Source organism: Martes martes (assembly GCF_963455335.1).
Source record: "Martes martes genome assembly, chromosome: 4".
Classification (NCBI taxonomy): domain Eukaryota; kingdom Metazoa; phylum Chordata; class Mammalia; order Carnivora; family Mustelidae; genus Martes; species Martes martes.
Genome location: NC_137891.1, coordinates 86,967,719 through 86,993,266, shown reverse-complemented (window position 1 = coordinate 86,993,266; position 25,548 = coordinate 86,967,719). Strand labels below are relative to the sequence as shown.

Genomic DNA, 25,548 nt, shown 5'->3' with positions numbered 1-25,548 from the left:
TAAAAAAATTTTTTTGAATAAAAGACTGGTTAATGCCTCTAAAAAATAGTCTGTTAAATTTAAACTATTACTTTATATGATAATAAAAGCTAAAGGACAAGACAAAAGAAAAAGGACCGGTTAATGGTAACAGTGCATCATAAAAGCTTCAGAATGAAAGGAGAATATTTTATAGACCATTTGTTGTATGTGTGGCAGTTTTAAGTCACTAGTTTTCAAAATCAGTACTTTTTAGTGGAAGCAGTCTGACCAAAAAACCTGTCACAGAATTTTGTGACCCATTAAAACAAAGTTCAGTGAGGGGGGGAAAAAAATCCTGGACCTAGATGCTTCACCAGCAAGTTCACCAAATATTGAAGGAGGAAATAATATTCCAATCTTACACTTGTTCAGAGAAAAGAAAAAGAATGCTCCCCAGGTTATAAATGAGACTAGCATAACCTTGACGCCAAAGTTTAACTACGAAATATGAGGAAAGAAAATTACAAACTAATCTTATTCCTGAGGAACCTGAGCTAGTGGAACATAAAGAATATAGTACATCGTAGTGGGGTTTATCCCAGGAATGGAAGCATGGTTTAGTATGGAGAATAAATTCATCTAATTCACTATGCTTAAAAATAAAACGAGAAAAATTGTATGATGATCTTAAAAGGTGCAGAAAAAGTAAGTAAAAAAATCCATTCATTATAAACCAAACCAGGAGTAGAAAGGAGTCTCCAGTCTAGTAACCTATATCTTCCAAAAATAAAAATCTATAGCAAACATGCTATGTACGAGAAACAAAACACAGGTAATGCCCAATATCAACATTTCTGTCAACTTCATCCTGCAGTTCCTAGCCAGAACATTAAGGCAGAAGGGAGAGAGCAAAGTGTATAAGTGAAAGGATTGGGAAAAGAAAAAAAAACAAAATTGTCATTAATTGCAGATGATATGATTAGCAGGGTTATTGGACCCAAATCAATAATAATAAAATTAATTATTTTAGCTGTATACCAGAAACAAAGTTAGCAAATTAAAATAAAAAAAGTTAACTCTTTATAGTAGGGAGGTGTGGGGGAAAAGAGATATAGTTGATTCTTATTATTCATAGTAATTATGTTCCATGAGGTTGCCATGAACAATGAATTAGTGAATACTGAATCATTGCTCCTGGGGCAAATACAGGGTTAGGTTCCTGCAAGCACCCTGGTCACAATATTTTTATCAACTGATCAGTACATAACCTATTTAATGTAGGTTTCTGTATAGAGATACCTTATTTAATATATATATTAATATATTTTTGATTGATTAACATTGAATTCATGGCTAACAGCACTACAATGCTTGAACAAAGTTTATGTAATACATGTGTTTTCTATGTAAGGCGCATTGCAGCCTCCTTGTGCTTAGGAAGTCTAGACAGAAGAATTCAGCACTATGCTTGGGGGCCATTTTAAACACCAAAATCTTCACTCAAGCACAACGATGCAAAGAAATATAGCACTAAATGGACGATAAAGAGGATACTGGTTCTAGTATGATAGCTGAAACAAGAGGCAGAACATCACCTTGTTTGACCTCATCTGAGAATATGCCAGTAACCAACCTAAAGTTTTGCCATTCTGTATGTGTTTTTTTTTTTTAAAGATTTTATTTATTTGAGAGAGAGAGATCACAAGTAGGCAGAAAGGCAGGCAGAGAGAGAGGGGGAAGCAGGCTCCGCGCTGAGCAGAGAGCCCGACGCGGGGCTCTATCCCAGGACCCTGAGATCATGACCCGAGCCAAAGGCAGAGGCTTAACCTACTGAGCCACCCAGGCGCCCCCATTCTGTATGTGTTTAAGAATTACTGAAAAAGCAAAACTTGCTAAATAAATTTTAGTAAGTAGGTGAATTGACAAACAGGGAATCCAGGATTGAGATTAATGAGGATCGACTGTGTGTAGAAAAAAATCTTTAACAAAAGTTGTGTAAGATGTCTATGGAGAAAATTATAAAACATAATTGAGAAACACTGTAAAAAATCTAAATAAGGTATTTGTGGATAGGGAAGACTTGGTATTTAACAATGTTAATTCTTCCCAAATTGATTTATAAATCTAGTGCAGTCTTTTTTTTTTCCTTTTTTTACTTTTTAAGTTATGTCTGCATCCAGGATCGGTCTCAAACTCAACAACCCTGAGATCAGGAGTCACATGCTTCACCGACTGAGCCAGCAGGTAATCCAGCTCAGTCTTAAGATCTCAGTAAAGGTACCCTCCCCCTTTTTACAGATTGCTCTGAATTTTATGTGGAAGTGCAGGGAGTTCTCCTTCCCCTCCCCAAAAAGAGAAAGCCAGAAATTGTTGAAAAATAACAAGGTGGAAGAACTGGCTCTACCAGATTTCAAACTTTATAAAGCTGTAATAAATAAAACAGTCTGATATTAGCCCGAGATAGCCAAAGAAAATGGTAGAACATAATACAAAGTGCAGACCAATGTATGTGTATTCTAGATCCATGTATGAAACTATATATGGGTAGTGGAAAAGGAACTAACTATTGCTCCAGCAATTGGCTATTTATATATATTTGTATAAAATTAGATTTCATATATATCTATATATATAAAATTAGATTTCATTCATACCATACGTAAAAATTAGTTGCACATTAAGGACTTAAATACAGAAGAACTAGGGGCGCCTGGGTGGTTCAGTCAGTTAAACATCTGACTTTTGTTCTTGGCTCACGTCCTGTTTTCAGGGTTGTGAGTTCAAGCCCTGTGTTGGGCTCCATGCTGGGCGTGGAGCGTACTTTAAAAAAAAAAAAAAAAGGACTTAAAGGAAAAAAAAAAGAACTATAAATACTTTTGAAGGAGAGTATCATGACCTTACCTCAAAAGATTGATAAATTCGCCTACTTTTTTTTTTTTCGCCTACTTTATTTTTTTTTAAGATTTTTATTTATTTGGGGCGCCTGGGTGGCTCAGTGGGTTAAAGCCTCTGCCTTCGGCTCAGGTCATGATCCCAGGGTCCTGGGATCGAGCCCCGCATCGGGCTCTCTGCTCAGCGGGGAGCCTGCTTCCTCCCCTCTCTCTCTCTGCCTGCCTCTCTGCCTACTTGTGATCTATGTCTGTCAAATAAAGAAATAAAATCTTTATTTAAAAAAAAAAGATTTTATTTATTCATTTGAGAGAGAGTTAGAGAGAGACAGAGCACAAACAGGAGAGGCAGAGGCAGAGGAACAAGCAGTCTCCTTGCTGAGCTGGGAACCTGACGTGAGGCTGGAACTCAGGACCCTAGGACCATGACCTGAGCTAAAGGCAGACACTCAACCACCGAGCCACCCAGATGGCCCTAAATTCGACTACTTTAAAACAAAGACCTTCTGTGGCACCTGGGTGGCTCAGTGGGTTAAAGTCTCTGCCTTCGGCTCAGGTCATGATCCCAGGGCACTGGGATTGAGCCCTGCATCAGGCTCTCTGCTCCGCAGGGAGCCTGCTTCCCCCTCTCTCTCTGCCTGCCTCTCTGCCTACTTGTGATCTCTGTCTGTCAAATAAATAAAATATTTTTAAAAAAAGACCTTCTGTTTATTGAAAGACACCATAAAGAATGAAAAGAAAAACCACAGAGTGGGAGAAGATATCTGCTGTGCAGTCAACAAAGGGTTCATATCCAGAATATACAAAGAATAACAAAATAATAAGAAAAAGACAAAAAAAAAAAAACCTTCTAGGTTTTACCTGGCACTTACCGTCTTTGAAATTAAAACAAATTGTTTAAGTATTGATCACCTTTAAAGATTTTATTTTTTATTTATTTATTTGACAGACAGAGATCACAAGTAGGCAGAGAGGCAGGCAGAGAGACGGGAAGAAAGCTCCCTGCTGAGCAGAGAGCCTGATATGGGGGCTTGGTCCCAGGACCCTGGGATCATGACCTGAGCCGAAGGCAAAGGCTTTAACCCACTGAGCCACCCAGGTGCCCCTATTAATCACCTTTAAAGCAATCAACAAATAATTGGAGCAGCAGGGTGGCTCATTTGGTTAAGCATTTGACTCTTGATTTTAGCTTAGATCATGATCTTAGGGTTGTGAAATTGTGCCCCAGTTGGGCTCTGTGGTGGGCGAGCAGCCTGCTTAAGATTCTCTCTCTCCCTCTCCCTCTGCCCTTCCTCCAACCCTCAAATAAATAAATAAATAAAAACTTTTTAAAAATTTTAATGAGGGGTGCCTGGGTGGCACACTCAGTTAAGTGTCAGACTGTTGGTTTTAGCCCAGGTGGTGATCTCACAGTCATGGGATTGAGCCCTGCATGGGCTCCACACATAGTATGGAGTCTGCTTGAGATTCTCTTCCTCTCCCTCTGCCCATCCCACTTGTGTTCTATCTCTCTCTCTCAAATAAATAAATCTTTAAAAAAAAATTTAATGAGAAGAGCTCATTAAGAGCTGGTATTTTGCATTTTTTGCAGATCTCTTTAATATCTGGTAGTAACGGTGTACAGTTAAATTCTCTTGTCTGCTTCTGCATTCAGTGTGGTGTGATATCACATCATATGGTCTTCGGACTGCTGAGATATGTATATCCTTAATCCTTACATACAGTGTAAGCCAAGTTCCAGTCAAGTGGGGGAACCACACACCAGTAATTTAAATAAGGAAAATTTAATGTAGAGAATTGTTAAGTAGGTAAAATGTAGCTAACTACTGCTAGAAGGAATAAGAGAACTCTAAGGTGTAATGGGATAGTGTGTGCTGAAAGCAGCTACTACCTCTGGCCCTGCCAGAAGGGTGAAAAGCGAACCCTTCCCTCCTCCCACCTGAGACTCAGATCTGAGGAAAGAGTGGATTGCTGCAAGAATGTGCTACCTGCCCCTGTAGTGGCAGAGACTGGCTGCGGAGCACTCGCCACTGTCTGCAAGAGCGGCAACATGCCGCTGTGCTCAGACCCTGCCAGGAAGCCCATGTGCTGATCCGTTTGAGAACTGAACACCGAAAGAATCCCACCACTTCTCCCAGCCTGTCAGTGTGTCTCTAGGGGCCTCTATTGGCAGATACTAACACTGAGCCAAAAGGAAATAGAGCTTGCAGTCTGGCTCTTGTACCAACCACAAAGAAGTGTGGGTTTAGAGCTGAGAGGCATAGGGCAGACATTTTAAAGTCCACCAATACCAACATGTACACAACTGTGGCACAGTGGAAGCTCTCGTATACTGTTGGTTTAAGGGTTGATTGGTATAAAATAACCTCATTTTGAAAAGTTTGTTATGTACACACTATGACCTTTGGGTTTCATCCCGAGGCTTTTACTCCTGAGAAACTCCTGAGAAACTGCAAAATCAATGGCAGAGAATTTTTATAGTAACATTGTTCTTGGTAATAAAAATTTGGAAACAATCCAGATGGTTTTCTGCAGGAAAATGTATGTGTTGTGGTATATTGGGATAACTAGATAGCAAAGAATATTAATGAATTTCAGTTACATACAACAACAAAAAGAAATCTCACAAAATATTGGGGTGCCTGGGTGGCTTAGTCAGTTAAGTGTCTGCCTTCAGCTCAGGTCATGATCCCAGGGTCCTGGGATCTAGTCCATATTGGGCTCCCTGCTCAGTGGGGAGGCTGCTTCTCCCTTTGCCTGCTCTGCCTGCTGCTCCCCCTGCTTGTGCTCTCTCTCTGACCGAGAGAAATTTTAAATAAAATAAAATCTTTAAATAAAAATCTTTAAAAAAAAAAAAAAGATAAATTGCAGTATTGAGTAAATAGAAGAAGTTGGTTCCTTTTGGAAATTGAATTGGCAGCCTGTAAGTACAAATTGTATAATAAACCATAGAGTGGTATAGTATGCCCACTTACGGAATAAGTTCTGTAAGATTTTGCTTACTCTATCCCTTTTTTGAGATTCATTATCAAGAAAGTTTCCCTTCCTGGCTTCTTTGTTTCAGTCTGAATTAAGGAATTTTTACTCTTTGCTACCATTATACCTTGTCTCTTCCATCCTGGTAGCTAACATTCCACATTGTAATTGATACAGGTCCTGCTTATCACCAGTTTCTGCTCCCCTGACTTTGAGCTTCTGCTCACAGCATAATGCCAGGCACTTCCTAGGTGATTGGTAAATGCCTGTACAATGGATGACTGAAGACTGGATGGGAGGGAGATACTGTGGAGTGTTGCAAAGCAGCATGTCTTTAAGTACAGGTCCTGGGTATTCTTAGGTGGGTCCATGGATGTAGTTTAAATGATCTTAGTTTAAGAGAAATAAAATTTAAAATTTTATTTTATAATAGTTGGGAAGTAATTGAATTATTTAGTGTAATATTTAATATCATCTGTATTATTATCTTATACTAACAGTTTTGCAACTGGTTTTCAGTGGCTGTGTTAATGTGTTTGTGATTGCATTTTTTCCCCTTTGTTTCTTGGGGGTTTTGTTGTGATTGCATTTTGGCATAAGATGATACTATTTTATGAGAAGCTAATGAGAACAGATTAAAGATAGCTTTGATATATACATAATTGTTTGCATCAAGTGACTGTGGAAAGTATTTCCAGTAGTTTCAATGGAGAAAAATGGTGAAATAATTGAATAGTAAGGTGAAATAATTGAATTATGGGGTTGATAAATTAAAAACAATGTATACATTATCATGCTCATGTTGTAATTTGTTTCAACAAAATATCCTTTTTCCCTTTAATGTCAGTATGAATGGTATTTGCCTTAATTTGTAAATTCTAATTTGTAGTTGTTGAAGAACTATAGAATGTAATCACTAGGATCATATAAGGATAAAAAGATATGTGGAGATTTTGCAGTCATCTTCATAGGAAATCCAAGAGAATTCACAGACTTAAGAGGATTTAGCAGGGTTGCTGGGTACAGATCAACATCTAGGAATCAATAGCATTTCAATACATCAGAAATAACCAGTCAAAAAGTGTAATAGAGGGGTGCCTGTGTGGCTCAGTGGGTTAAGCCTCTGCCTTCAGCTCAGGTCATGATCTCAGGATCCTGGGATTGAGCCCCACATCGGTCTCTCTGCTGAGCAGGGATCCTGCTTCCCCCCTTCTCTCTGTCTGCCTCTCTGTCTTCTTGTGATCTCTCTTTCTGTCAAATAAATATCTTTTTTAAAAAAGTATAATAGGGGGCGCCTGGGTGGCTCAGTGGGTTAAGCCTCTGCCTTCGGCTTAGGTCATGATCTCAGGGTCCTGGGATCGAGCCCCACATCGGGCTCCCTGCTTGGTGGGGAGCCTGCTTCTCCCTCTGCCTGCTGCTCCTTCTGCTTGTGCTCTCTCTCTGTCAAATAAATCAATAAAATCTTAAAAAAAAATAAAAAGTTAAAAAAATAAAAAATAAAAAAGTATAATAGAAGAACTGGTATTATTAACAGTAACAACAAAAGCTATGTGAAGTATCTAGAATAAAAGCATATTAAGACCTTTCTGGAGAAAATTACAAACTATTAGAAAAAATGATAATCAGCATGTAAATACAGTACACTTTAATAAAAATCCCAATAGGACATTTTAAGAAACTTGTTATACTGATTCTGAAATTCACATAGGGGGTCCCTGGATGGCTCAGTTGGTTAAGCGTCTCCCTTCGGCTCAGGTCATGATCCTGGTGTCGTAGAATTGAGCCCCACGTCTGGCTCTCTGCTCAGCCAGGAGTCTGCTTCTCCCTCTCCCTCTGCTCCTCCCCTTGCTCGTTCTCATTCTCTCCCTCTCTCAAATAAATAAAATTCATATAGAAAAGTCAGTGTCTAGGAGTAGTCAAGACTGTTGATAAACAGCAAGTCAAATAATAAATCTTGATACTTCAATTATAATTATAAAAGAATGTGATAGCAGTATAAGGACAGATTTGAGGAACAGAGAAAGCCCAGAAAGGGACCCATATATATGGGACCTTTGTAAATGATAGAAGTTGCGTTACAAATCATTGGAGGAAAGATGAACTCTTCAGTAAGTGAGTCTGGGACATACACTTTCCATCCAGAAAAAATGTACCTGCTAAATGTTTTTCTATACCATATCCACAGGTGTATTCCAAGTGAATTACCTTACTGTATAAAACAAAACTTTTTTTTAAAAGATTTTATTTATTTATTTGAGAGAGAGACAGTGAGAGAGAGCATGAGAGGGGAGAAGGTCAGAGGGAGAAGCAGACTCCCCATGGAGCTAGGAGCTGCATGTGGGACTCGATACCGGGATTCTGGGATTATGACCTGAGCCGAAGGCAGTTGCTTAACCAGCTGAGCCACCTAGGCGCTCTAAAACAAAACTTCCAGAATGTTAGAAACAAATATTTTTATGACTGTAAGGATTAAAAGCTCTTTTAGAGGGCACCTGGGTGGCTCAGTTGGTGAGCATCTGACTCTTGATTTCAGCTCAGGTCATGATCTCACAGTTGTGAGATCGAGCTCCAAGTCAGGCTCCATGATCAGTGTGGAGCCAGCTTAAGATTCTCTCTCTCCCGGGCGCCTGGGTGGCTCAGTGGGTTGGGCCTCTGCCTTCGGCTCAGGTCATGATCCCGGGGTCCTGGGATCGAGTCCTGCATTGGGCTCTCTGCTCAGCAGGGGAGCCTGCTTCCCTTCCTCTCTCTCTGCCTGCCTCTCTGCCTACTTGTGATCTCTGTCTGTCAAATAAATAAATAAAATCTTCAAAAAAAAATTATAAAAAAAAAAAAAGATTCTCTCTCTCCCTCTCTTTCTTCCCCCTCCTGCCCTCCTCTCTCTCTTAAAAAAAAGGTGGTGGGGGCAGGGAGCTCCAGCAGAGAAACAAAGTACCTTAGAATTTAATGGCATCAAAATTAGACTTGCGCATTGTAGAAGACACCTTAAAATTAAAGACGAGTAACACACTAGGGAAGATATTTGTTATAGGCAAATAAAAAAGAAAAGTTGTGTAAATGGGGATCATTTAGGAGACACAGAATAGGAAGTTTTTGGAGATAAAATCTGTCCAATTTGAGCTCCAAGGTTTTTTAAGTGTTGACTATTTCCTTAAGTTGACCTATTATTTAGTCTTCCATTCAGTTAGCAAATATTTACTAAGAACCTATAAGACATAGCACACGACATCCCAGAAATAAGATCTTTTTTTTTTAACCAAAAATAAATTATTTATTTATTATTTTATTTATTTATTTATTTGACAGAGAGAGGTCACACATAGGCAGAGAGGCAGGCAGAGAGAGGGGGAAGCAGGCTCCCCGCTGAGCAGAGAGCCCAAGGTGGGGCTGGATCCCAGGACCCTGAGATCATGACCTGAGCCAAAGGCAGAGGCTCAACCCACTGAGCCACCCAGGTGCCCCTTGATAAAGGCGCCTTCTTGATAAAGAAAAGATATTCCCCTGAGTGAGGCACAAGAGTATGCTGTTTAGTGCTGTTTGTTTTAACTGTGACACCTGGGCACCTCCTCCTGTACTCTTCATCAGCTTTATGCTTTGAAATAATTGTTAATACCCCTGCTGTTTTAAATGCAGAGGTAGGGGATGCTAGTAAAGGAAACATCTGTTGAATATCTTAGCACTTCTACAAGGTCAACCAATTGTTTGTTACATATAAGTCAACAACAAAATTTATAATTAATTTTTTATGTTATATGTGGCTGAATTATACATTCTTTAGAATTGATATTGTGATCAGTAATGGATAAAATAGAGACCTAGAATAACAAGGTAAGTAAAACTGCTATTCTGGATTTTATTTTAATTTTATTTTCAGAGAGTTCCTAAATATGAGAGATGGTTGAATTGTAGAAGTTTGAGAGTTCTGTGTTTGTATAAATAAGGAACAAATCTGTTAAGAATTTTAGAGCTAACAAATTATGTAGTAAAATCATTTTTATAAATGAAGAAGTCTAGGGGAACCTGGCTGGCTCAGTTGGTAGAGCTTATGACTCTTGATCTCGGGTTTGAATTTGAGCCCCATGATGGGTATAGAGATTACTTAAGAAATAAAATCTTAAGAAAAGAACAGCAACACAAAAACAAATGAAGAAACCTGGCCCCCAAAAGACTCTTACTGAAACACAACTAAAACCTCTAGGTTTTAGTTCATTCTTTCTCCATCTAGGGCTACTTTTACTATATTATACCCTAGTCTTAATTATATGTTCTCTTAGCAGTTGCTGTTTTTCCAGCATATTTTACTTGAGGACTCATAGCAAATAATTTGGTTTGACAATACCAAAATCCAGTTGTCATTTATTCAGTTACTATTTAGTGAGCACTTTGTAGGTACCAAAGAAACAACAGTAAATAAGCTATCTCTGCTGCGAAGAAGCTCTGCAGTCTAGTTGGAAAGAAAGACAGTTACAGATACTTGATTTGACTTCTGGCCAGATGGCCAATGATCATTTCCAAGGGGTTGTTTGTTTGTTTGTTTTTTAAGATTGTATTTATTTGAGAAAGAACATGAGAGCGTGCGAGCCGGTGGAGGGGGTGCAGTTAGGACAGAGGGAGAGAGAGAAGCAGACTCCACTCTGAGCAGGGAGCCTGATGCTTGATCCCAGGACCCTGGGGTCATGACCTGAACCAGGTCAGATGCTTAACCCTAGCCACCCAGATGCCCCCAAAAGGTCGTTTTTTAATAAAACAGTTATATTCTTGACCAAATAAAAACTGCACCAGCAACAATGGACATATTAGAAAATCAGAGCTGACATTAACCAGTATGCCTATGTCTGTAGTACCATGTGGTCTGGCAGTTAGACTGGGACTCCGGAGAAAAGGGGTGGTTTTGAGTCATAAGCACTTTTGCACACATGTGTGCACAAGCTGGGGAGGGGCAGAGAAGAGCATCTCAAGCAGACGCCATGCTAATCCCAACACAGGGCTCCATCTCACAACCCTGAGATCATGACCTGAGCTGAAACCAAGAGTCGGATGCTTAACTGACTGAGCCACCCAGGCATCTCAGAATATTTAAGATTTTAATGTGTTAACTATACTTCAGTTAAAATAATAATAAAGTGTGTCAAATGCATTTTAATTTTTAAAAATTTAAAGAATTTTAAAGAGGTGTCTGGGTGACTCAGTTGGTAAAGCGTCTACCTTCAGCTTAGGTCATGATCCTGTAGTCTTGGGATTGAGCCACACATTGGGCTCCTTGCTCAGTAGGGAGCCTGCTTCTCCCTCTCCCTCTGCTGCTTCCCCTGCTTGTGCTTCCTCTTGCTCTCTCTCCTGCTTTCTGTCAAATAAATAAGTAAAATCTTTTTTTTTTTTTAAGATTTTATTTATTTGACAGACAGAGATCACAAGTAGGCAGAGAGGCAGGCAGAGAGAGAGGAGGAAGCAGGCTGAGCAGAGAGCCCGATGTGGGACACGATCCCAAGACCCCGGGATCCTGACCTGAGCCGAAGGCAGAGGCTTTAACCCACTGAGCCACCCAGGCACCCCAAATAAGTAAAATCTTTAAAAAAAATTTTTTTTTAAGTAACATTTAAGATTTCAGTCATATTAAAAGAAAGAAGATTTTAGTCCTATTAGATACAGTGTAGAAAAAAAAAGTCTTGAACATCAGAAGACATTTGGAAAATAATTTTTTTGACTTTATTTTCAGATTTCTAGTTTGAGATATAAATTAACATTTTTATATGTCTGTGTCACTTTTTCTTTGTCTTCAGGGATCCATCTGTCTCTAAGTCTATAGAACGAATCTTCAAAATCTGGGAGGATAGAAATGTGTACCCAGAAGAAATGATTATGGCATTGAGAGATGCTTTGAGTAAGTGTGTTTTTTCTCCTAAAAGAAAAAATTGAGTCCTTGAGTCTTTAAAATTAGAGATATTTTACAGATCTGGTCCTGTTGCTTAATAATGAAAATAAAGTTCTGGATTGCGTCCTATTTATTTAAAATTAAATATTTTTAAAAGTCTGGGTTAGAGATCTGAATTTTAAGGTTGTGAAAATCTGAATTAAAATTTAAATAGAATTGTTTTGGAGAGGGTTGGATTTTGTCGTATTGACTAGAGAAAGTCAAGCATGTTAAGTGATAATGGCTATCTGATTATTTTCCTGCCTTTGTTTTATTTTGAGTGTTTTAAACTATTCTTTTTTTGTATGTTTAATAATTACTGCCCTATCCTCTTACAGTTGGATAATTTTTTAATGGGGTTTCAGTTTCTACTAAATTATTTGATATTAAGCATATGTTGGGATTCTTTAGTCTTTGTTTTGATTTAGATTTGCAGTTAGTTGTGTACCTTTTTTTAAAAAGTTATTTATTTCTTATGTATTAGAGGCATGCAGTTGAGTCATTAAATGAAAGTTGGTGATGATATCTGATACCATGACCATTATTTGACTAGAAATTTGCTTTAAAAATAGCATCTTCTAAGAAGCTGTTAAATTCTTCATTTGAATGTGTTAACTGATATTTTTAAGCTTCTTTCCCTGTTCTTAAAATCAGTAATTTTATTGATTATCGAAATCATGTTTATTTGACAGCTTCTTAGATCTGGTGGGTATTTTTTTTTTTTTTTTTTAATAAAAATGAAAGAGAGAGAAAGAAACAACACACAGTCTCGGATTGCCTTTTTTCAATGCTACAACTTTGACACTGAAGTGGACAGACAGAACAGCTTCCCATAATGCCAGATTGCAAAAACTGAAATGTTTTCCAGGTACCACTTTCAAAACTCAGAAGCAGCTGAAAGAAAATCTGAACAAACAACCGAATAAGCAGTGGAAGAAATCACAAAGTAAGGAACAAAATCTCAACTAATATAAAATTACCTCCTGTTTTTGGAGCAGAAGAAAATGTAGACCATTTGACATCGTACCTGGCATAAACCATGGGGAAGCCTGTGTTTTCCAGGCCTGGGAGAGTGACCCAGTGACTTATACTAAACAAGCCATCATGGAGTTACTTCTTTAAAAAAAATAAAAACAAAACCAAACAAAAAAATCCCTACTTTTAAACAAAGGAAATGCAGAAAAAGGGTTTAAATGAGTGAAGATTCAAGAGTAGTTGGGGGAGTGAAAGAAGAAAAAAAATGCTTGATAGTGCCCAGGTAACTCTTAGGTTGAAAGAAGTTAGAGGCAGCTGACATTAAACAACAGAGCTGAAGAGGAGACTAGGCATTAAGAAGCATTTCTTTGGGAGCCATGAAATCCTTCGATTTGGGGATGCACTCTGCCAGATTAGACATGGGCCTCAAATCCTGGCCAGAAGTTCATTCTCTAACGGGAGCTCCTTTTATGTTTATCATGTTTACCCAGCATGAGATCAAGGGAGTGGAATACTGCATGTGATAGGCTGCTGTGGGCCAAACTGAGGAATATTGAGAAAGACTTGAAGGTGTGGAGGGGAACAAGGTAGAAGACAGTGAGAATTGGGAGGTAAAACAAGACACTTGGGATGGTTTTACTCCAGCAAGCATGTGATATCCATCATGATTAAGGGAGTCCTGTGACATCCTTTTGGTCATAAGTTGCATGCGTAGGAACAGCAAGAGTCATCATTTCAGCCAAAGTTGAACCACAGTGGTAATGTACTTAGAACTTTTCCTGCCTCTTTTTGCTGTGAATTGAGTCAGCAGAAAAAGAAATCCAGAGCTAAATCGTAGGAATAGAGTTGATGTTTATCAGTAATTTTCTTCAGCCAGTGCTCAGGAAAAATTGGATGTCCTGCTCCTGAACACTCTTAATTTGAGGTATTGAGATCCTCTTAAACTCAGAAAAAAAGGTACTCCATGTATCTCAGTATCTCCAAATCAATAATTCTAGGACTTTATGACTTAAAGGGTCTGTTGGAGGTAAGTAGGTTAGACCTATCTAAATAGTATATTTTTATATTGGCCACACTTGGGAGTGTTTAAATTTCATATTCTAGGAATATTTGTTCTAAGAATTATATTATTCTTTAAATGTGCATATTTGACATATGTTCAAAGTGTAAACCCTTAACTGAAATGCTGAAAAATTGCATGAATGTTAGTTGACTTTTTGTGTCTCTATTCTTAATGACCTTCTGTTTAATTCAACAGCATCCGTGAATCCAAAAGCTGCTCTCAAGTCTAAGATAGTTGCAGAATTTCGAGTAAGTTCTAGAATAAGTTTAATATGCGAAAGCTTTATTCACCCCTTTTGCTACAGTTCTCCGTATATAGTCCAGTAAGATTTATTTTTATTCAATTGTATATAAATTATATTTTGAACATATTTAAATGGTTCTAAAAGAATCCAGGTTGGGATCAGATTACTTGGAGTCTTATATGTTCCCCTAATGGAAGAATTAACCTTCTTCCAGAATATCTATAAGAGCCAAGTTCTGTATTGAAACCTCCCCCCCAACAAGGGGTTCATTCTACTGTGAAGCTCTACTAAATTAGAATTTGCTTACAGTTAATGTAATAAGATTATATTTATCTAATTAAAATTTAAAGAATAAGTGGACCTTTGTCTTAGTCTTAACCTTATATGTTTAATTAGCTTTGACTAACTAAGGAAAGGACATTTTAAAGTATGTAACTAAAAATACGGTTTTGGCATGAAAATTGATAGTGATATCCCCTATTATAAAGAATTGCAAAGGGTTTCTTTCTTATTAGTGTTGTTAGATTTTGGACATGTTTTATGTTAATGGGGGAAGGGAGAGTAAGTGAATTATTTCATAAATAAAATGTAACTCTGGTCTGTGTTCAGTCCCAGGCCCTCATTGAAGAGCTGTTGCTGTACAAGCGCTCAGAAGATCAGATAGAATTGAAGGAAAAACAGCTGTCAACCATGAGGGTGGATGTGTGCAGCACAGAAACTCTGAAATGTTTAAAAGGTAATACTTCTTTTTAAATAGAGTAACTCAGATTTTCTTCCCAGATCCATCATTTTTAAGTCATCAGACTGGCTTCTCCCATAAAGAGAACCTTAGGTTTTATTTATATTTATTTATTTATTTTTAAATGTTTTATTTATCTATTTGACAGCGAGAGAGGGAATACAAACAAGGGGATTGGGAGAGGGAGAAGCAGGCTTCCCACCAAGCGGGGAGACTGACATGGGGCCTGATCTCAGGACCCTGGGATCACGACCTGAGCTGAAAGCAGACACTTAATGACTGAGCCACCCAGGCACCCCATGAAATTTATATGCATGAAATCACCACTTGGAAGACCAGAAGTGCCACAACTGCTCTCTAAAACCTAAGATTCTCTGGGGCACTTTTGGCTCAGGTCATGATCCCAGGGTGCTGGGATCAAGCCCCACATGGGACTCCCCGCTTGGCAGGAAGCCTGCTTCTCCCTCTCCCTCTCCCACTTCCCCTTCTTGTGGTCCCTCTCTCACTGTGTCTGTCTCTCTGTCAAGTAACTAAATACAATCTTAGAAAAAAAGTTTCATAAGTAAATTCTTGTCTTTCACATTGCATATCTTAAACTTACACAGTGTTATATGTTGATTGTATCTCAATGAAGCAGGAGGAAAAAAATAATTTAAAAATCTATAATGTAATTAAAACAAATTCTGTCCTTTTTCTCATTTCTAGTGCTTTCTTGATATATTGGGATTATATATAGACAGTGTATTTCACATGTGTGATAATGTGGTTTGGGTATGTTCTTTAATAAGGTCACTGTAATGCCTCATAAAATCTAGTTGCTCTCTTTTCCTTAGATTATAAATTAAAAATCATAATTATATTAATAAATTGTTAGAATGTAAATCTCATGAAGGTAGAAATTATCCTTATTTGTTTATTGCTGTATCCTAGCACCTAGAGCAATGCCTGCTACATAATAGGCATTTGATAAATATTTTTGAAATCATGAATAAATGGCTATCAGCTGTTCATTTGGGCACCTGTTTTGTTCTTGCACTGTACTTTAAATTTAACCATTGTTACCTAATTTAATCCTCACAACAACCCAGCTTATTAAAAACCTGCATTTTGTACATGAGAAATTGAGACTTCTTCATAAGGAGATGAGTAGCTTACCAAGCAAGTTACACAGCTGATACAAATTTTAGCAAAGGGGTGCCTGGGTGGCTCAGTGGGTTAAAGCCTCTGCCTTCGGCTCAGGTCATGATCCCAGGGTCCTGGGATTGAGCCCCACATCAGGCTCTCTGCTCTGCGGGGAGCCTGCTTCCTCCTCTCTCTCTGCCTGCCTCTCTGCCTACTTGTGATCTCTGTCTGTCAAATAAATAAATAAAATCTTAAAAAAAAAAAAAATTTTAGCAAAGCCAAAATTTGTACCCATATCTGAAGCTGTATTCCAGTAGTCACTGGGAAAGATGTACACTTAGAAGAGTAAGTAATAGTACGCCTGGGTGCCTCAGTTAGTTGGATGACTGCCTTCGGCTCAGGTCATGATCCCGGAGTCCCAGGATCGAGTCCTGCATCGGGCTCCCAGCTCCACAGGGAGTCTGCTTCTCCCTCTGAGCTTCTCCTTACTCATGCTCTCTCTCACTGTCTCTCTCTCAAATAAATAAATAAAATCTTAAAAAAAAAAAAAAAAAGAAGAAGAAGAGTAAGTAACAGTTTGTAATATCACAGTTGCTGAAGAAAACAGTTCATGGTTTGTACTCTTATCAGGGATCTTCTTCAGATAGGAAAGAATAATTTTTCATATGATACATACAGAGGTCACTTTACTTTTCTGAACCTCCATTTTCTCACATTCTGCATTGAATCTAAGTGAACAGAATTGAGCCTCATCCTGTTACTTCTAATTAGCAGCTCAGCATCCAGTTTGTGAGGAGAAGCAATCAACAGAGTTTCTTTTAGTTGAACTTTCTTTTGTTTACTTTAATTATAGGTGTCCTCATGATACACTCTTGACTACATTCTAGCAGATTCACATGAATTATCTTAATCTGTTTTGTGGATTTTGTGACTTGTAAAATCTCCTTTAAGGTGATACTGTGACTAAGGCAGCAAGAACAGATTTCACAGATTATGTAAAAGGGGTTTTCTTCAAAAGATGGAATTTTTTATATTTTCTGTTTTATCCTTAAATGAATACTTCTGTTATTTTAGATAAGACAGGTGGAAAGAAGTTCTCCAAAGAATTTGAAGAGGCAAGTTCCAAACTGGAGGAATTTGTGAATGGATTAGATAAGCAGGTGAAAAATGGGCCCTCACTAACAGAAGCACTGGAAAATGCTGGAATTTTCTATGAAGCACAGTACAAAGAAGTAAAAGTGGTGGCCAATGTAAGTAATAATTAAAGCTGTCTTATATTGATTGCTTACTGTAAATCATGACTGTTTATATGAGTTCTCTAACTCTATGAGGGTAAACATTATTACCTCCAGTGCATGGATGAAGAAATTAGTTTTGAAGAAGGTCAGTAGCCTTGTATAAGTTAATAAAGCCAGCAAGTGGAGGAGTCTAAACTAAGACCTGGCTTTTTTTGACACTAAAGCTCACAGATACCCTGACCATTAAGCTTTACTAAAGCTTTATGTTTTAGCATTTCAAAGGGCATGTGCCTAATTACTGTTACAGGATTTAAAAATTGGGCAGAAGTATACATACTTTATTGTTTTACCAGAAAACTAGATGGAAACATTCTGTTATGAAAATTCTGTTACTAGTGGCCTCTGAAAGAAACTGCCTGTGTTATACTGAAGTTTTTATATTTTTATTTATTTGTTTATTTTTATAGACGAGAAACTGGGGGGGAGCAGGGGAAGAAAGAGAGAGAGAATCTTAAGCAGGACACTTATGTGACTGAGCTGCCCAGGCACCTTGAAATTTTTTTTTTTAATAGCTTTAATCGCTGTGTATGGTCATAAAAGTAGATGAGAGTAGATCCCACCAGTCCCACTTCCTAGACGCAATCCCTTTTAACTCATTTAGGTGTTTTTTTGTTTTTTTGTTTTTGTTTTTTGTTTTTTTTTTGGCTTTTGCCTTCCATGTTTTCTGAATAATATGCTTATATTGTTCCTTCTTGATTTATCCTATTAAGAAATATCTACTAACTTCTTGGTATGACATATGAGGATTTAACTTACATTCCACTCCCTTCCTCCTTCTAACTGTTTTAAATCTGTTGATCTTCATACATGGTAGTACTGTATTCAGTATTTTTTGACTGCTAACTCTAGACTCTTCACTATGTAAAATGAGGTTATTAACATCCCTCTCCTTTCCCATTGGTTCTCATTTATCTCTTCAGTTTCCCATCTTCAGTAAACTGTACTTTCACTTTGTCAAGGTGGAGAATATTTACATTCTACTCTGTAACCAATTAAATGTTACTTCCTTGCTCTAAAGGCTGAAAGTTAATAAACAAAGATTACAGTAAAGCTCTGTAAACATTTTTCACCATATGATCTAGTAGGTATGGTAATATTAGAGACTTTCTGATTTTTTCCTAGAATTTTTTTGGATTGTTTGCTTTCTCATAGCCTTTTTTTTCACTTTCTAAATTCTCTGTCATGTCGAATATCTGAAATCACATTTTCCCCAGAAATCTCCCTAGCTGAACTTTCAATCTCCTGCTCCAGTTTGAAATGTCTGGATCTCATTCGAGGACTACCTTTTACTGATACTCTGAATTGAGCACTCTGTTTTACAGATTTCTTTATCTCCTTTTTTTGGTTTTCTCGCATGTTTTGGTGGAGCATATCCTTGGTTAATTTCCAAAAATAGGGGGCTTCTGAGAGATGAATTTTCTGAGTCCTTAGATCTCAAAATATCTTTACACTGTTTTCACATTTACTTTCATAGTTTGTCTGGTTGAAAATCATTTTCCCTTACAGCTTAAAAGGCATTACTTCTTGTCTTTAGTGTTTTTGACGTGAAGTCTTTGCAAGATCATTTGTAGGAACTTTTTTTTTTTCTGCCTGGGAGCTTTTATGGACTTCATCCATAATGTCTGTAATTTTTACAATGATGTATCAACATACAAGGTTTTATTTTTCATTCCTTATGGGTTACTTGGAGGGCTCTTTCAGTCTAAAGATTGGTGTTCTTCAGTTGTGGAATAATTTCTTTCTCTTCTATTTTCTCAATCTTGATCTTTTTATTCTGCTTTCTGAAAGATCTTGAGTTTTTTTTTCCTCTCTAGTTTTCTTGGTCTTTCTCTTATGAAAAGGCTTTCATCAAAAATCAGTTGGTATCTCTGTCCATTCATATTTAAGAATGAGGTATGAAAAAATTGAGACATTCCTGGTACATAGATAGGGATTATTTACTCTTGGGTTTAGTAAAGTCTATGTAGTTGAGGAACTGGCTGTTCAGGGCAGGAGGAGCGCTAAGTGTTAGAAGGCTGGAGTCTTTTGCCAAAATATTTAAACTTTTTAGAGAAGTCACATTTTTTTGCCCAAAGAATAGTACCTTGGCTACCAACTGTGGAGATTGCAAGGGAGGTGGTGTTGAGTGTTTGGTAGTCACACTTTTAATTAATTATATTGATTTCAAACCCTCTTCTCACTCCACCCTTCTGTAGTCATCATGTCCTAGATGAAAACTGCTCAGGGATTCTGCAAGTCAGATCTGCGATCAGCTCCTTTCCCAAGATACTTCTCCCCTTCTGCATAGCCCTAACCTCATTTCCCCCCCCTGCCTTATCCCTTCTTTATTACTCTTTTGTTCTCTTTTTGTCTTCTAAATTTTGTAGAAATGTTTTTTCCAGGTATACTTCTAGTTAATTGTTTATACCTTTGTTTGTTTGTTGTTGTTTTTAACTATTCACTTTATAGGAGTCCCAGGAGGGAGAGACAGTGAATAGGAGTGGTCAGTTCACCATTTTGACCCAAAGGACCATTTAATAATTTTTTAATACTGAGCTGTGATCTTATGTAGGAAATCATTTAGTCTACTTTAGAGGATCTTCAACAAATGGCTGGGAGAGATTTATTCAGCAAGCATTTGTTGAGTACACGTAATTGAAGTTCTGTATGACACATGCTATAATAGAGGTAACTGTAGGATGCTATGTGAATGGATTGAATAGGTGCTTTAATTAATTTTGGAGTGGGGATGGAAGGTACAGAGAAAAATCTCTCAAAGGACCTAAACTCTGAAATTGCAGTAATTAGCTAAATGAAAAGCCCATATTCTCTGAAGAGCATAGTTGAAAGCATGCAAACATAAGAGTATGGCAAAATTGGTGGACCTGAGAGTAGTTTCTCATTGCTGGGCATGTATGTGGAAGGTGGTAAATATAACTAGAGTGTTACTTAGGAACAAGATTCTGGAAGGTGTGTGTTCACTAGAATTGGTCTTGGAATTTTACCCTGAAAGCAGTGAGAAGCAGTTGTAGGATTTTAATTTTGCTAATGATGTGATCACGTTTGCATTTTAGAATCAGGAGAACAGGATGGAGAATGGGTGGGTGGCTTAGTCAGCTAAGTGTCTGCTTTCGGCCCAGGTCATGATCCCAGGGTCCTAGGATTGAGTCCTGTATCAGGCTTCCTGCTCAGTGGGGAGCCTGGTTCTCCCTCTCCCTCTGCCTGCCACTCTCTCTCTCCTCCTGCTTGTGTGCTCACTCTCTCTCTCTGTCTCTCTCTGTCAAATAACTAAATACAATCTTAAAATTTTTTTTTCTTTTATTACCTAAAAAGTGTCAATCTCAAAAAAAAAAAAAGTGTCTATCTCTCTGGCTTCCCTTATAATGAGAAGTTAACTGTGCCTAGATGTATTCTTTGTAGTTATCCTGCTTGGGGGTTCACTGAGCATTTTGTATCTGTGGTCTGATATCTTTAATTAATTTTGGGAAATATTTACCTTTACCTTTTTTTTTTTTTAAGATTTTTATTTATTTTTTTGTGAGAGAGAGAGAGAGAATGAGAGAGGGAGAGAGAGCATGAGAATGGGGAGGGTCAGAGGGAGAAGCAGACTCCCTGCTGAGCAGGGAGCCTGATGCGGGACTCGATCCCAGGACTCCAGGATCATGACCTGAGCCGAAGGCAGTTGCTCAACCAACTGAGCCACCCAGGTGCCCCTTTACCTTTATCTTTTAAAATATTTCTTCTCTTCCATTCTCTGTCTTCTCCTTTGAGGATTTTAGTTACATATCCCAGGTGGTCTTAGATTTCTGCTGTTTTATTCATTCTTTTTTCCCTCTGGACTAATTTTTGGCGAATTTATACTTCCAGTCTTCAAGTTCAAATATTCTTTCTTCTGCTGAGCCACGTGTGCTTCTCTGTCTTTGGTTTTTGATAGTTATGCAGCGATGTGTCTAACATGGTCTTCTTCATATCTGGTTTGGGGTTTGTAGAACTTTTTGAATCAATGATATATTAGTTTACTGGGGCTGCTGTAACAAAGTTTCTCAGACTGGGTGGTTTAAACATTAATTTGTTGTTTCTCTCATAATTTTAGAAGCCAAAAGTCTGAGACCAAAGTGATAGCATGGTTGACTTTTTTTTTTTTTTTTGAGAAAGAGAGAGAGGACATGCATGAGTTGGGGGAGGGGCAGAGGGAGAGGGACAAGCAGATTTCCTGCTGAGCCAGGAGCCCAATGTGGGGCTCAGTCCAAGGACCTCAAGATTATGACCGAGCTGAAGTCAGATACCTAACTGACTGAGCCTCCCAGGCATCCCCGCATACTTTATTCTTTCTGAGGGTTGTGAGGGAAGGTTCTATTCCTGGCTTCATAGTTTGACTTGTGGTGGCCATTTTCGATATCGATATGTCTTCACATTGTCTTTTCTCAGTATGTGTCTGTGTCGAGATTTCCCCTTTCTCTAAGGATACTAGTCATTTTGGCTCAGGGCCCACCCTAATGACCTCATTTTAACTTGATTACCTCTGTAAAACCTTGTCACATTCTGAGGTGTTTAGAGTTAGGACTTGGACCTATGACTCTGGAGGGTCATACCCCATAACAAATTGCTTGATGTTTTTCACAAATTTTGGAAAATTTTCAACTGTTATCTGTTCAGGTTTTATTTCTTTTCCATTCTCTCTCCTCTCCTGGAACTCTATAAAAACACATATTAGATCTCATCACTAAGTTCCTTTTTATGTTCCTTTTTGTATTTTCCATCCTTTTTCTCTCAGTGCTTCCTTCTAGATATTTTCTATTAACCAGTCTTCTAATTCATTAATTCTCTCTTCTGCTGAACCTTATCTGTTGTTAAACCCACCAATTTAATTTGCTTATTTTTCAGTTCTAGAATCGCCATTTGATTTTTTTCCCTTCCCTTCCCCTGATTTCTTTTTACAAAGAATTTGATTTTCTGGTAAAATTCTGTTGATCTTTTTTCTTCATCTTTTCCTGTCTTTCAGCTTTTCATTCTTTTTAAAATGTTGACACGTTCTCAAACTTTTAAACACCATAAGTACATTATGAAGACATTTTTTCCGTGAATCATTTGAAAATAAATTGGTGATGTCCTGTCACCCCCAAATATTTTCATGTATGTTTTTCTGCCAGACTGTTATATTCTCCTTCACAACCATAAAGTATAGCCATTTAATCCAAAAATAATTCATACATTTATGTACTATTATTATATAATACTTAAACCCTGTTCCGATTGACCAGTTTTTATAGCAGAAGATTCTGTCCAGAATAACAGGTTCCATTTATTGCATTTCTCTTTATTTTCCTTGGATCTAAAACAATTCTTCAGTCTTTTCCTTGATTTTCATGTTTTAAATATGTTTAAAGATTATAAGGGAAAAAAAAGATTATAAGTCAAAATATTTTGTACAGTGTCCCCCAGTTTGGATTTATGTGATGATTTTTGTGATCAGATTTAGGTTATGTGTCTTTAGTAGGGATATCACAGAATTGATTGTCTTCTTCTCTTTCCATTTTTTCATTTATCACACAAGTTTGATGTCTTCCACTACCTGTTCTATTCCTTTTGATATCTTATAGATGTAGTATCTTCCAGCCTTGTCCATTGAAAAGTTTTCACTTGGTAATTACTATGGATTGAATTGTGTATCCCAAAAAGATGTTGGAATCCCAATTCCTGGTACACATGAATGTGGCCTTACGTGGAAATAGGGTGTTTGCAGATGTAATCAAATTAAGCTGAGGTCATTATGGTGAATGTTATACAATATAACTTACGTTGTTATAAGAAGAGGGAAATTTGGATACAGCCAGACACACAGGGAGAACATCATGTGACAACCAAAACAGATATTTTATTGATGTGGCTACAAGCCAAGGAACACAAAGGGTTGATGGCTACCACCAAAGTGAGGAAAAGACAAAGAAGGATAGCCCTGCTGACACCTTGATTTTAGACTTCTAGCCACCAGAATTAGGAGATAATACATTTCTGTTGTTTTTAAGCCTCCCAAGTTGTGGTACTTTATTACCACAAACCTAAGAAGGTAATAGAGTAATTAGTAAGTGTTTTGTGAGGAGGTTTTTTGAAACGTTGTGAATAACTTACTCATCATAAAACTTTCAATTTATTCATTTATTTAAATAAGTATGGACCCATAGAGTCTTTTTATTCTATGTTTTAATTAATTACTACCAGTAATTATTGTGATGCTCAAATTGTCCCAGATTTGGCCAGTGGGATCTCTTTTCAGGCTGCTTTCTGTGTTCTTTTACAAGTCCCTATCATTTTCAGAGCATTTTGTTACTTCTGGAATAAGGTGTTCCATCTCATCTTGCACTGTTCTGCCAGTCATTTCTCCAAGGAGCCTGAGTTCCTTTTAGAGAACTAAAGTGAAAGGTTCTTTTAGTGAAAAATCATTTAGAAACCATCTGAATGGGGCCCTGGGTGGCTAAGTCAATTAAGTGTCTGTCTTCGGCTCAGGTCTTGATCTCAGGGTCCTGGGATAAAGCCCCACACCAGACTCCCTGATCAGTGGGAAGTCCTGCTTCTCCTTCTGCCTCTTCCCCGCTTGTGCTCTCTCTTGCTGTCTCTCTCTCTCTCAAAGAAATAAATAAAGTCTTTAAAAAGAAAAAAAAGAAACCATCTGAGTATTAGGTGTACTCATTGATGTCGGGATATCACAGCTGCTAAACCATATCAGTGTACAGAGCTAGGAAATAGATGTATGTTTACATACTTATCCTGTCTGTACACACACATGTACATCTATATTAATTTCTTTATCTGTTCTCTCCAATCCTAATCCAGCACCACAGTATTCATGCTAGTTTTCTCTGTTTTCCTGTTTGTAATTGCTTTTTCTAACAGTGCAAAACCTTGTCCCCCTTATTTTCAATATAGTCACTTACTTGATCAATCCCTGTGTTTAGGGGAGCCTGGGTGGCTCAGTCAGTTAAGCATCTGCCTTTGGCTCAGGTCATGATCTCGGGGTTCTGGGATCAAGCCCTGCATTGGGCTCCCTCTCCCTCGATCCCTCCCCTCTGCTCATGCTCACACACACACACTCTCTCAGATAAATAAATAAAATCTTTAAAAAAAGATCCTCTGTGTAGGCAGATTCCCATCACATCCATCCCTCCTTACCACCTCTGGGCTTTCTCGTATCTTACTTCAGCATCCCATGCAATGCCTTCCTCATATTTTCCTCAACCCATTTTTGGCTCCATCATCTTACTCTAGGCTACCAAGTCTTTATTTTTAGCTTCCTCTAATGATTATTGTACCAAAGTGTTCATGAAGGGATTTTTCTCTATTTTCTTGAACATGTGAAACATAACTGTTTGGGTTTTGTCAGATAATTCCAATACTGGCTTCACCCGTTATAAGTCTGTTTCTGATGTCTTTTTTCTTTTAGGTCAGTTGGTCCTATTTCTTGGCATGCTGGCTAATTTTGTACCGAGTGCCAACATTATGTATGAAAGTGTTATAGAGTCTCTGGATGATTTCTCTTCCTACAGACAGAATAAACCCTTTGCCTTGCTAGGGTTTGCAGATATTATGAGAGCTGATCATGTTAATCAGAGGTTAAACTGAGCTGACTTGGGCTGAATTGCAGTTTGGGCATGACTCTGTCTCCCTCTGGTTCTTCCCAGCTTCTAGGGTGTAGAGTTTTCCCACTGAGAGGCTGGAGTGATCACTATGGCCCTCTTCCCCTGAATGATTTGAATTCTAATTCTTGTCTCCTTAACACCTAAGCCTGTGTTAAACTACTCTTTTCAGAAGCTTCCTGCTTGGCTTCTTAATTCCCTCTTCTTCAGAATTCAGGAAATATCTTGAAGAGCTAAAATAACATATGGTTGAGCCTATTTCACCAGAATCTTGGCCTTTCGAATCTCTAATTTCTATCTCTGTAGACCAGCAAGACTGTTAAAAAGCTGTGCTTTTTCTTCATATGTAGTAGTGGCCCTCTGCCTTGTCCTTTTACCTAAATTATCAAATTCTTACCTGGCTCTCCCAAGTCAGCAGAATCCTGAAAAAAAAAGCAACTGCAGAATGTCAGCTTAGCTTTCTTTCCTTATGGTTTCCCCCTGGTGTAGGACTTGCCACTTAAGTTTTGGTTGCCTCAGCACTCCTAGCACACTGAAACATGTGTGCGTGAGTGCGTGTGTGTTCAAGTATGTATGTGTATATATCTGGCTTTCCTAGTTGTTCTTGGTGGGAGCATTGCTCTACTGCAAGCTACTCAGGTATATCCAGAAGCAAAAGCTCAACTCTAGTATATTTTTTTCTGTCCCATTCCTTTTTTAAAATGTTTCTTGTTTGACCACCCAAACACCCAAAATGATTTTGCAATCTAATGATCTAAGACTCTTAA

General features: G+C 38.0%; 1 protein-coding gene across 7 annotated transcripts in view; it reads left to right on the top strand.

Moving 5' to 3' along the window:
• The window catches only part of RPRD2 (regulation of nuclear pre-mRNA domain containing 2), an 89,458-nt gene that overhangs the window by 50,072 nt on the left and 13,838 nt on the right, over positions 1-25,548 (top strand). For 3 of the 7 annotated variants that reach the window (XM_080801195.1, XM_080801197.1, XM_080801200.1), the window contains exons 3-7: positions 11,600-11,700; positions 12,599-12,676; positions 13,964-14,016; positions 14,622-14,748; positions 16,948-17,123. In XM_080801195.1, coding sequence (XP_080657321.1) covers positions 11,600-11,700; positions 12,599-12,676; positions 13,964-14,016; positions 14,622-14,748; positions 16,948-17,123 — 535 coding nt within the window. Of the gene's footprint in view, positions 1-11,599; positions 11,701-12,547; positions 12,677-13,963; positions 14,017-14,621; positions 14,749-16,947; positions 17,124-25,548 lie in introns of all 7 variants that reach the window. The other 4 variants (XM_080801196.1, XM_080801198.1, XM_080801201.1 and 1 more) reach the window with 2 other exon arrangements.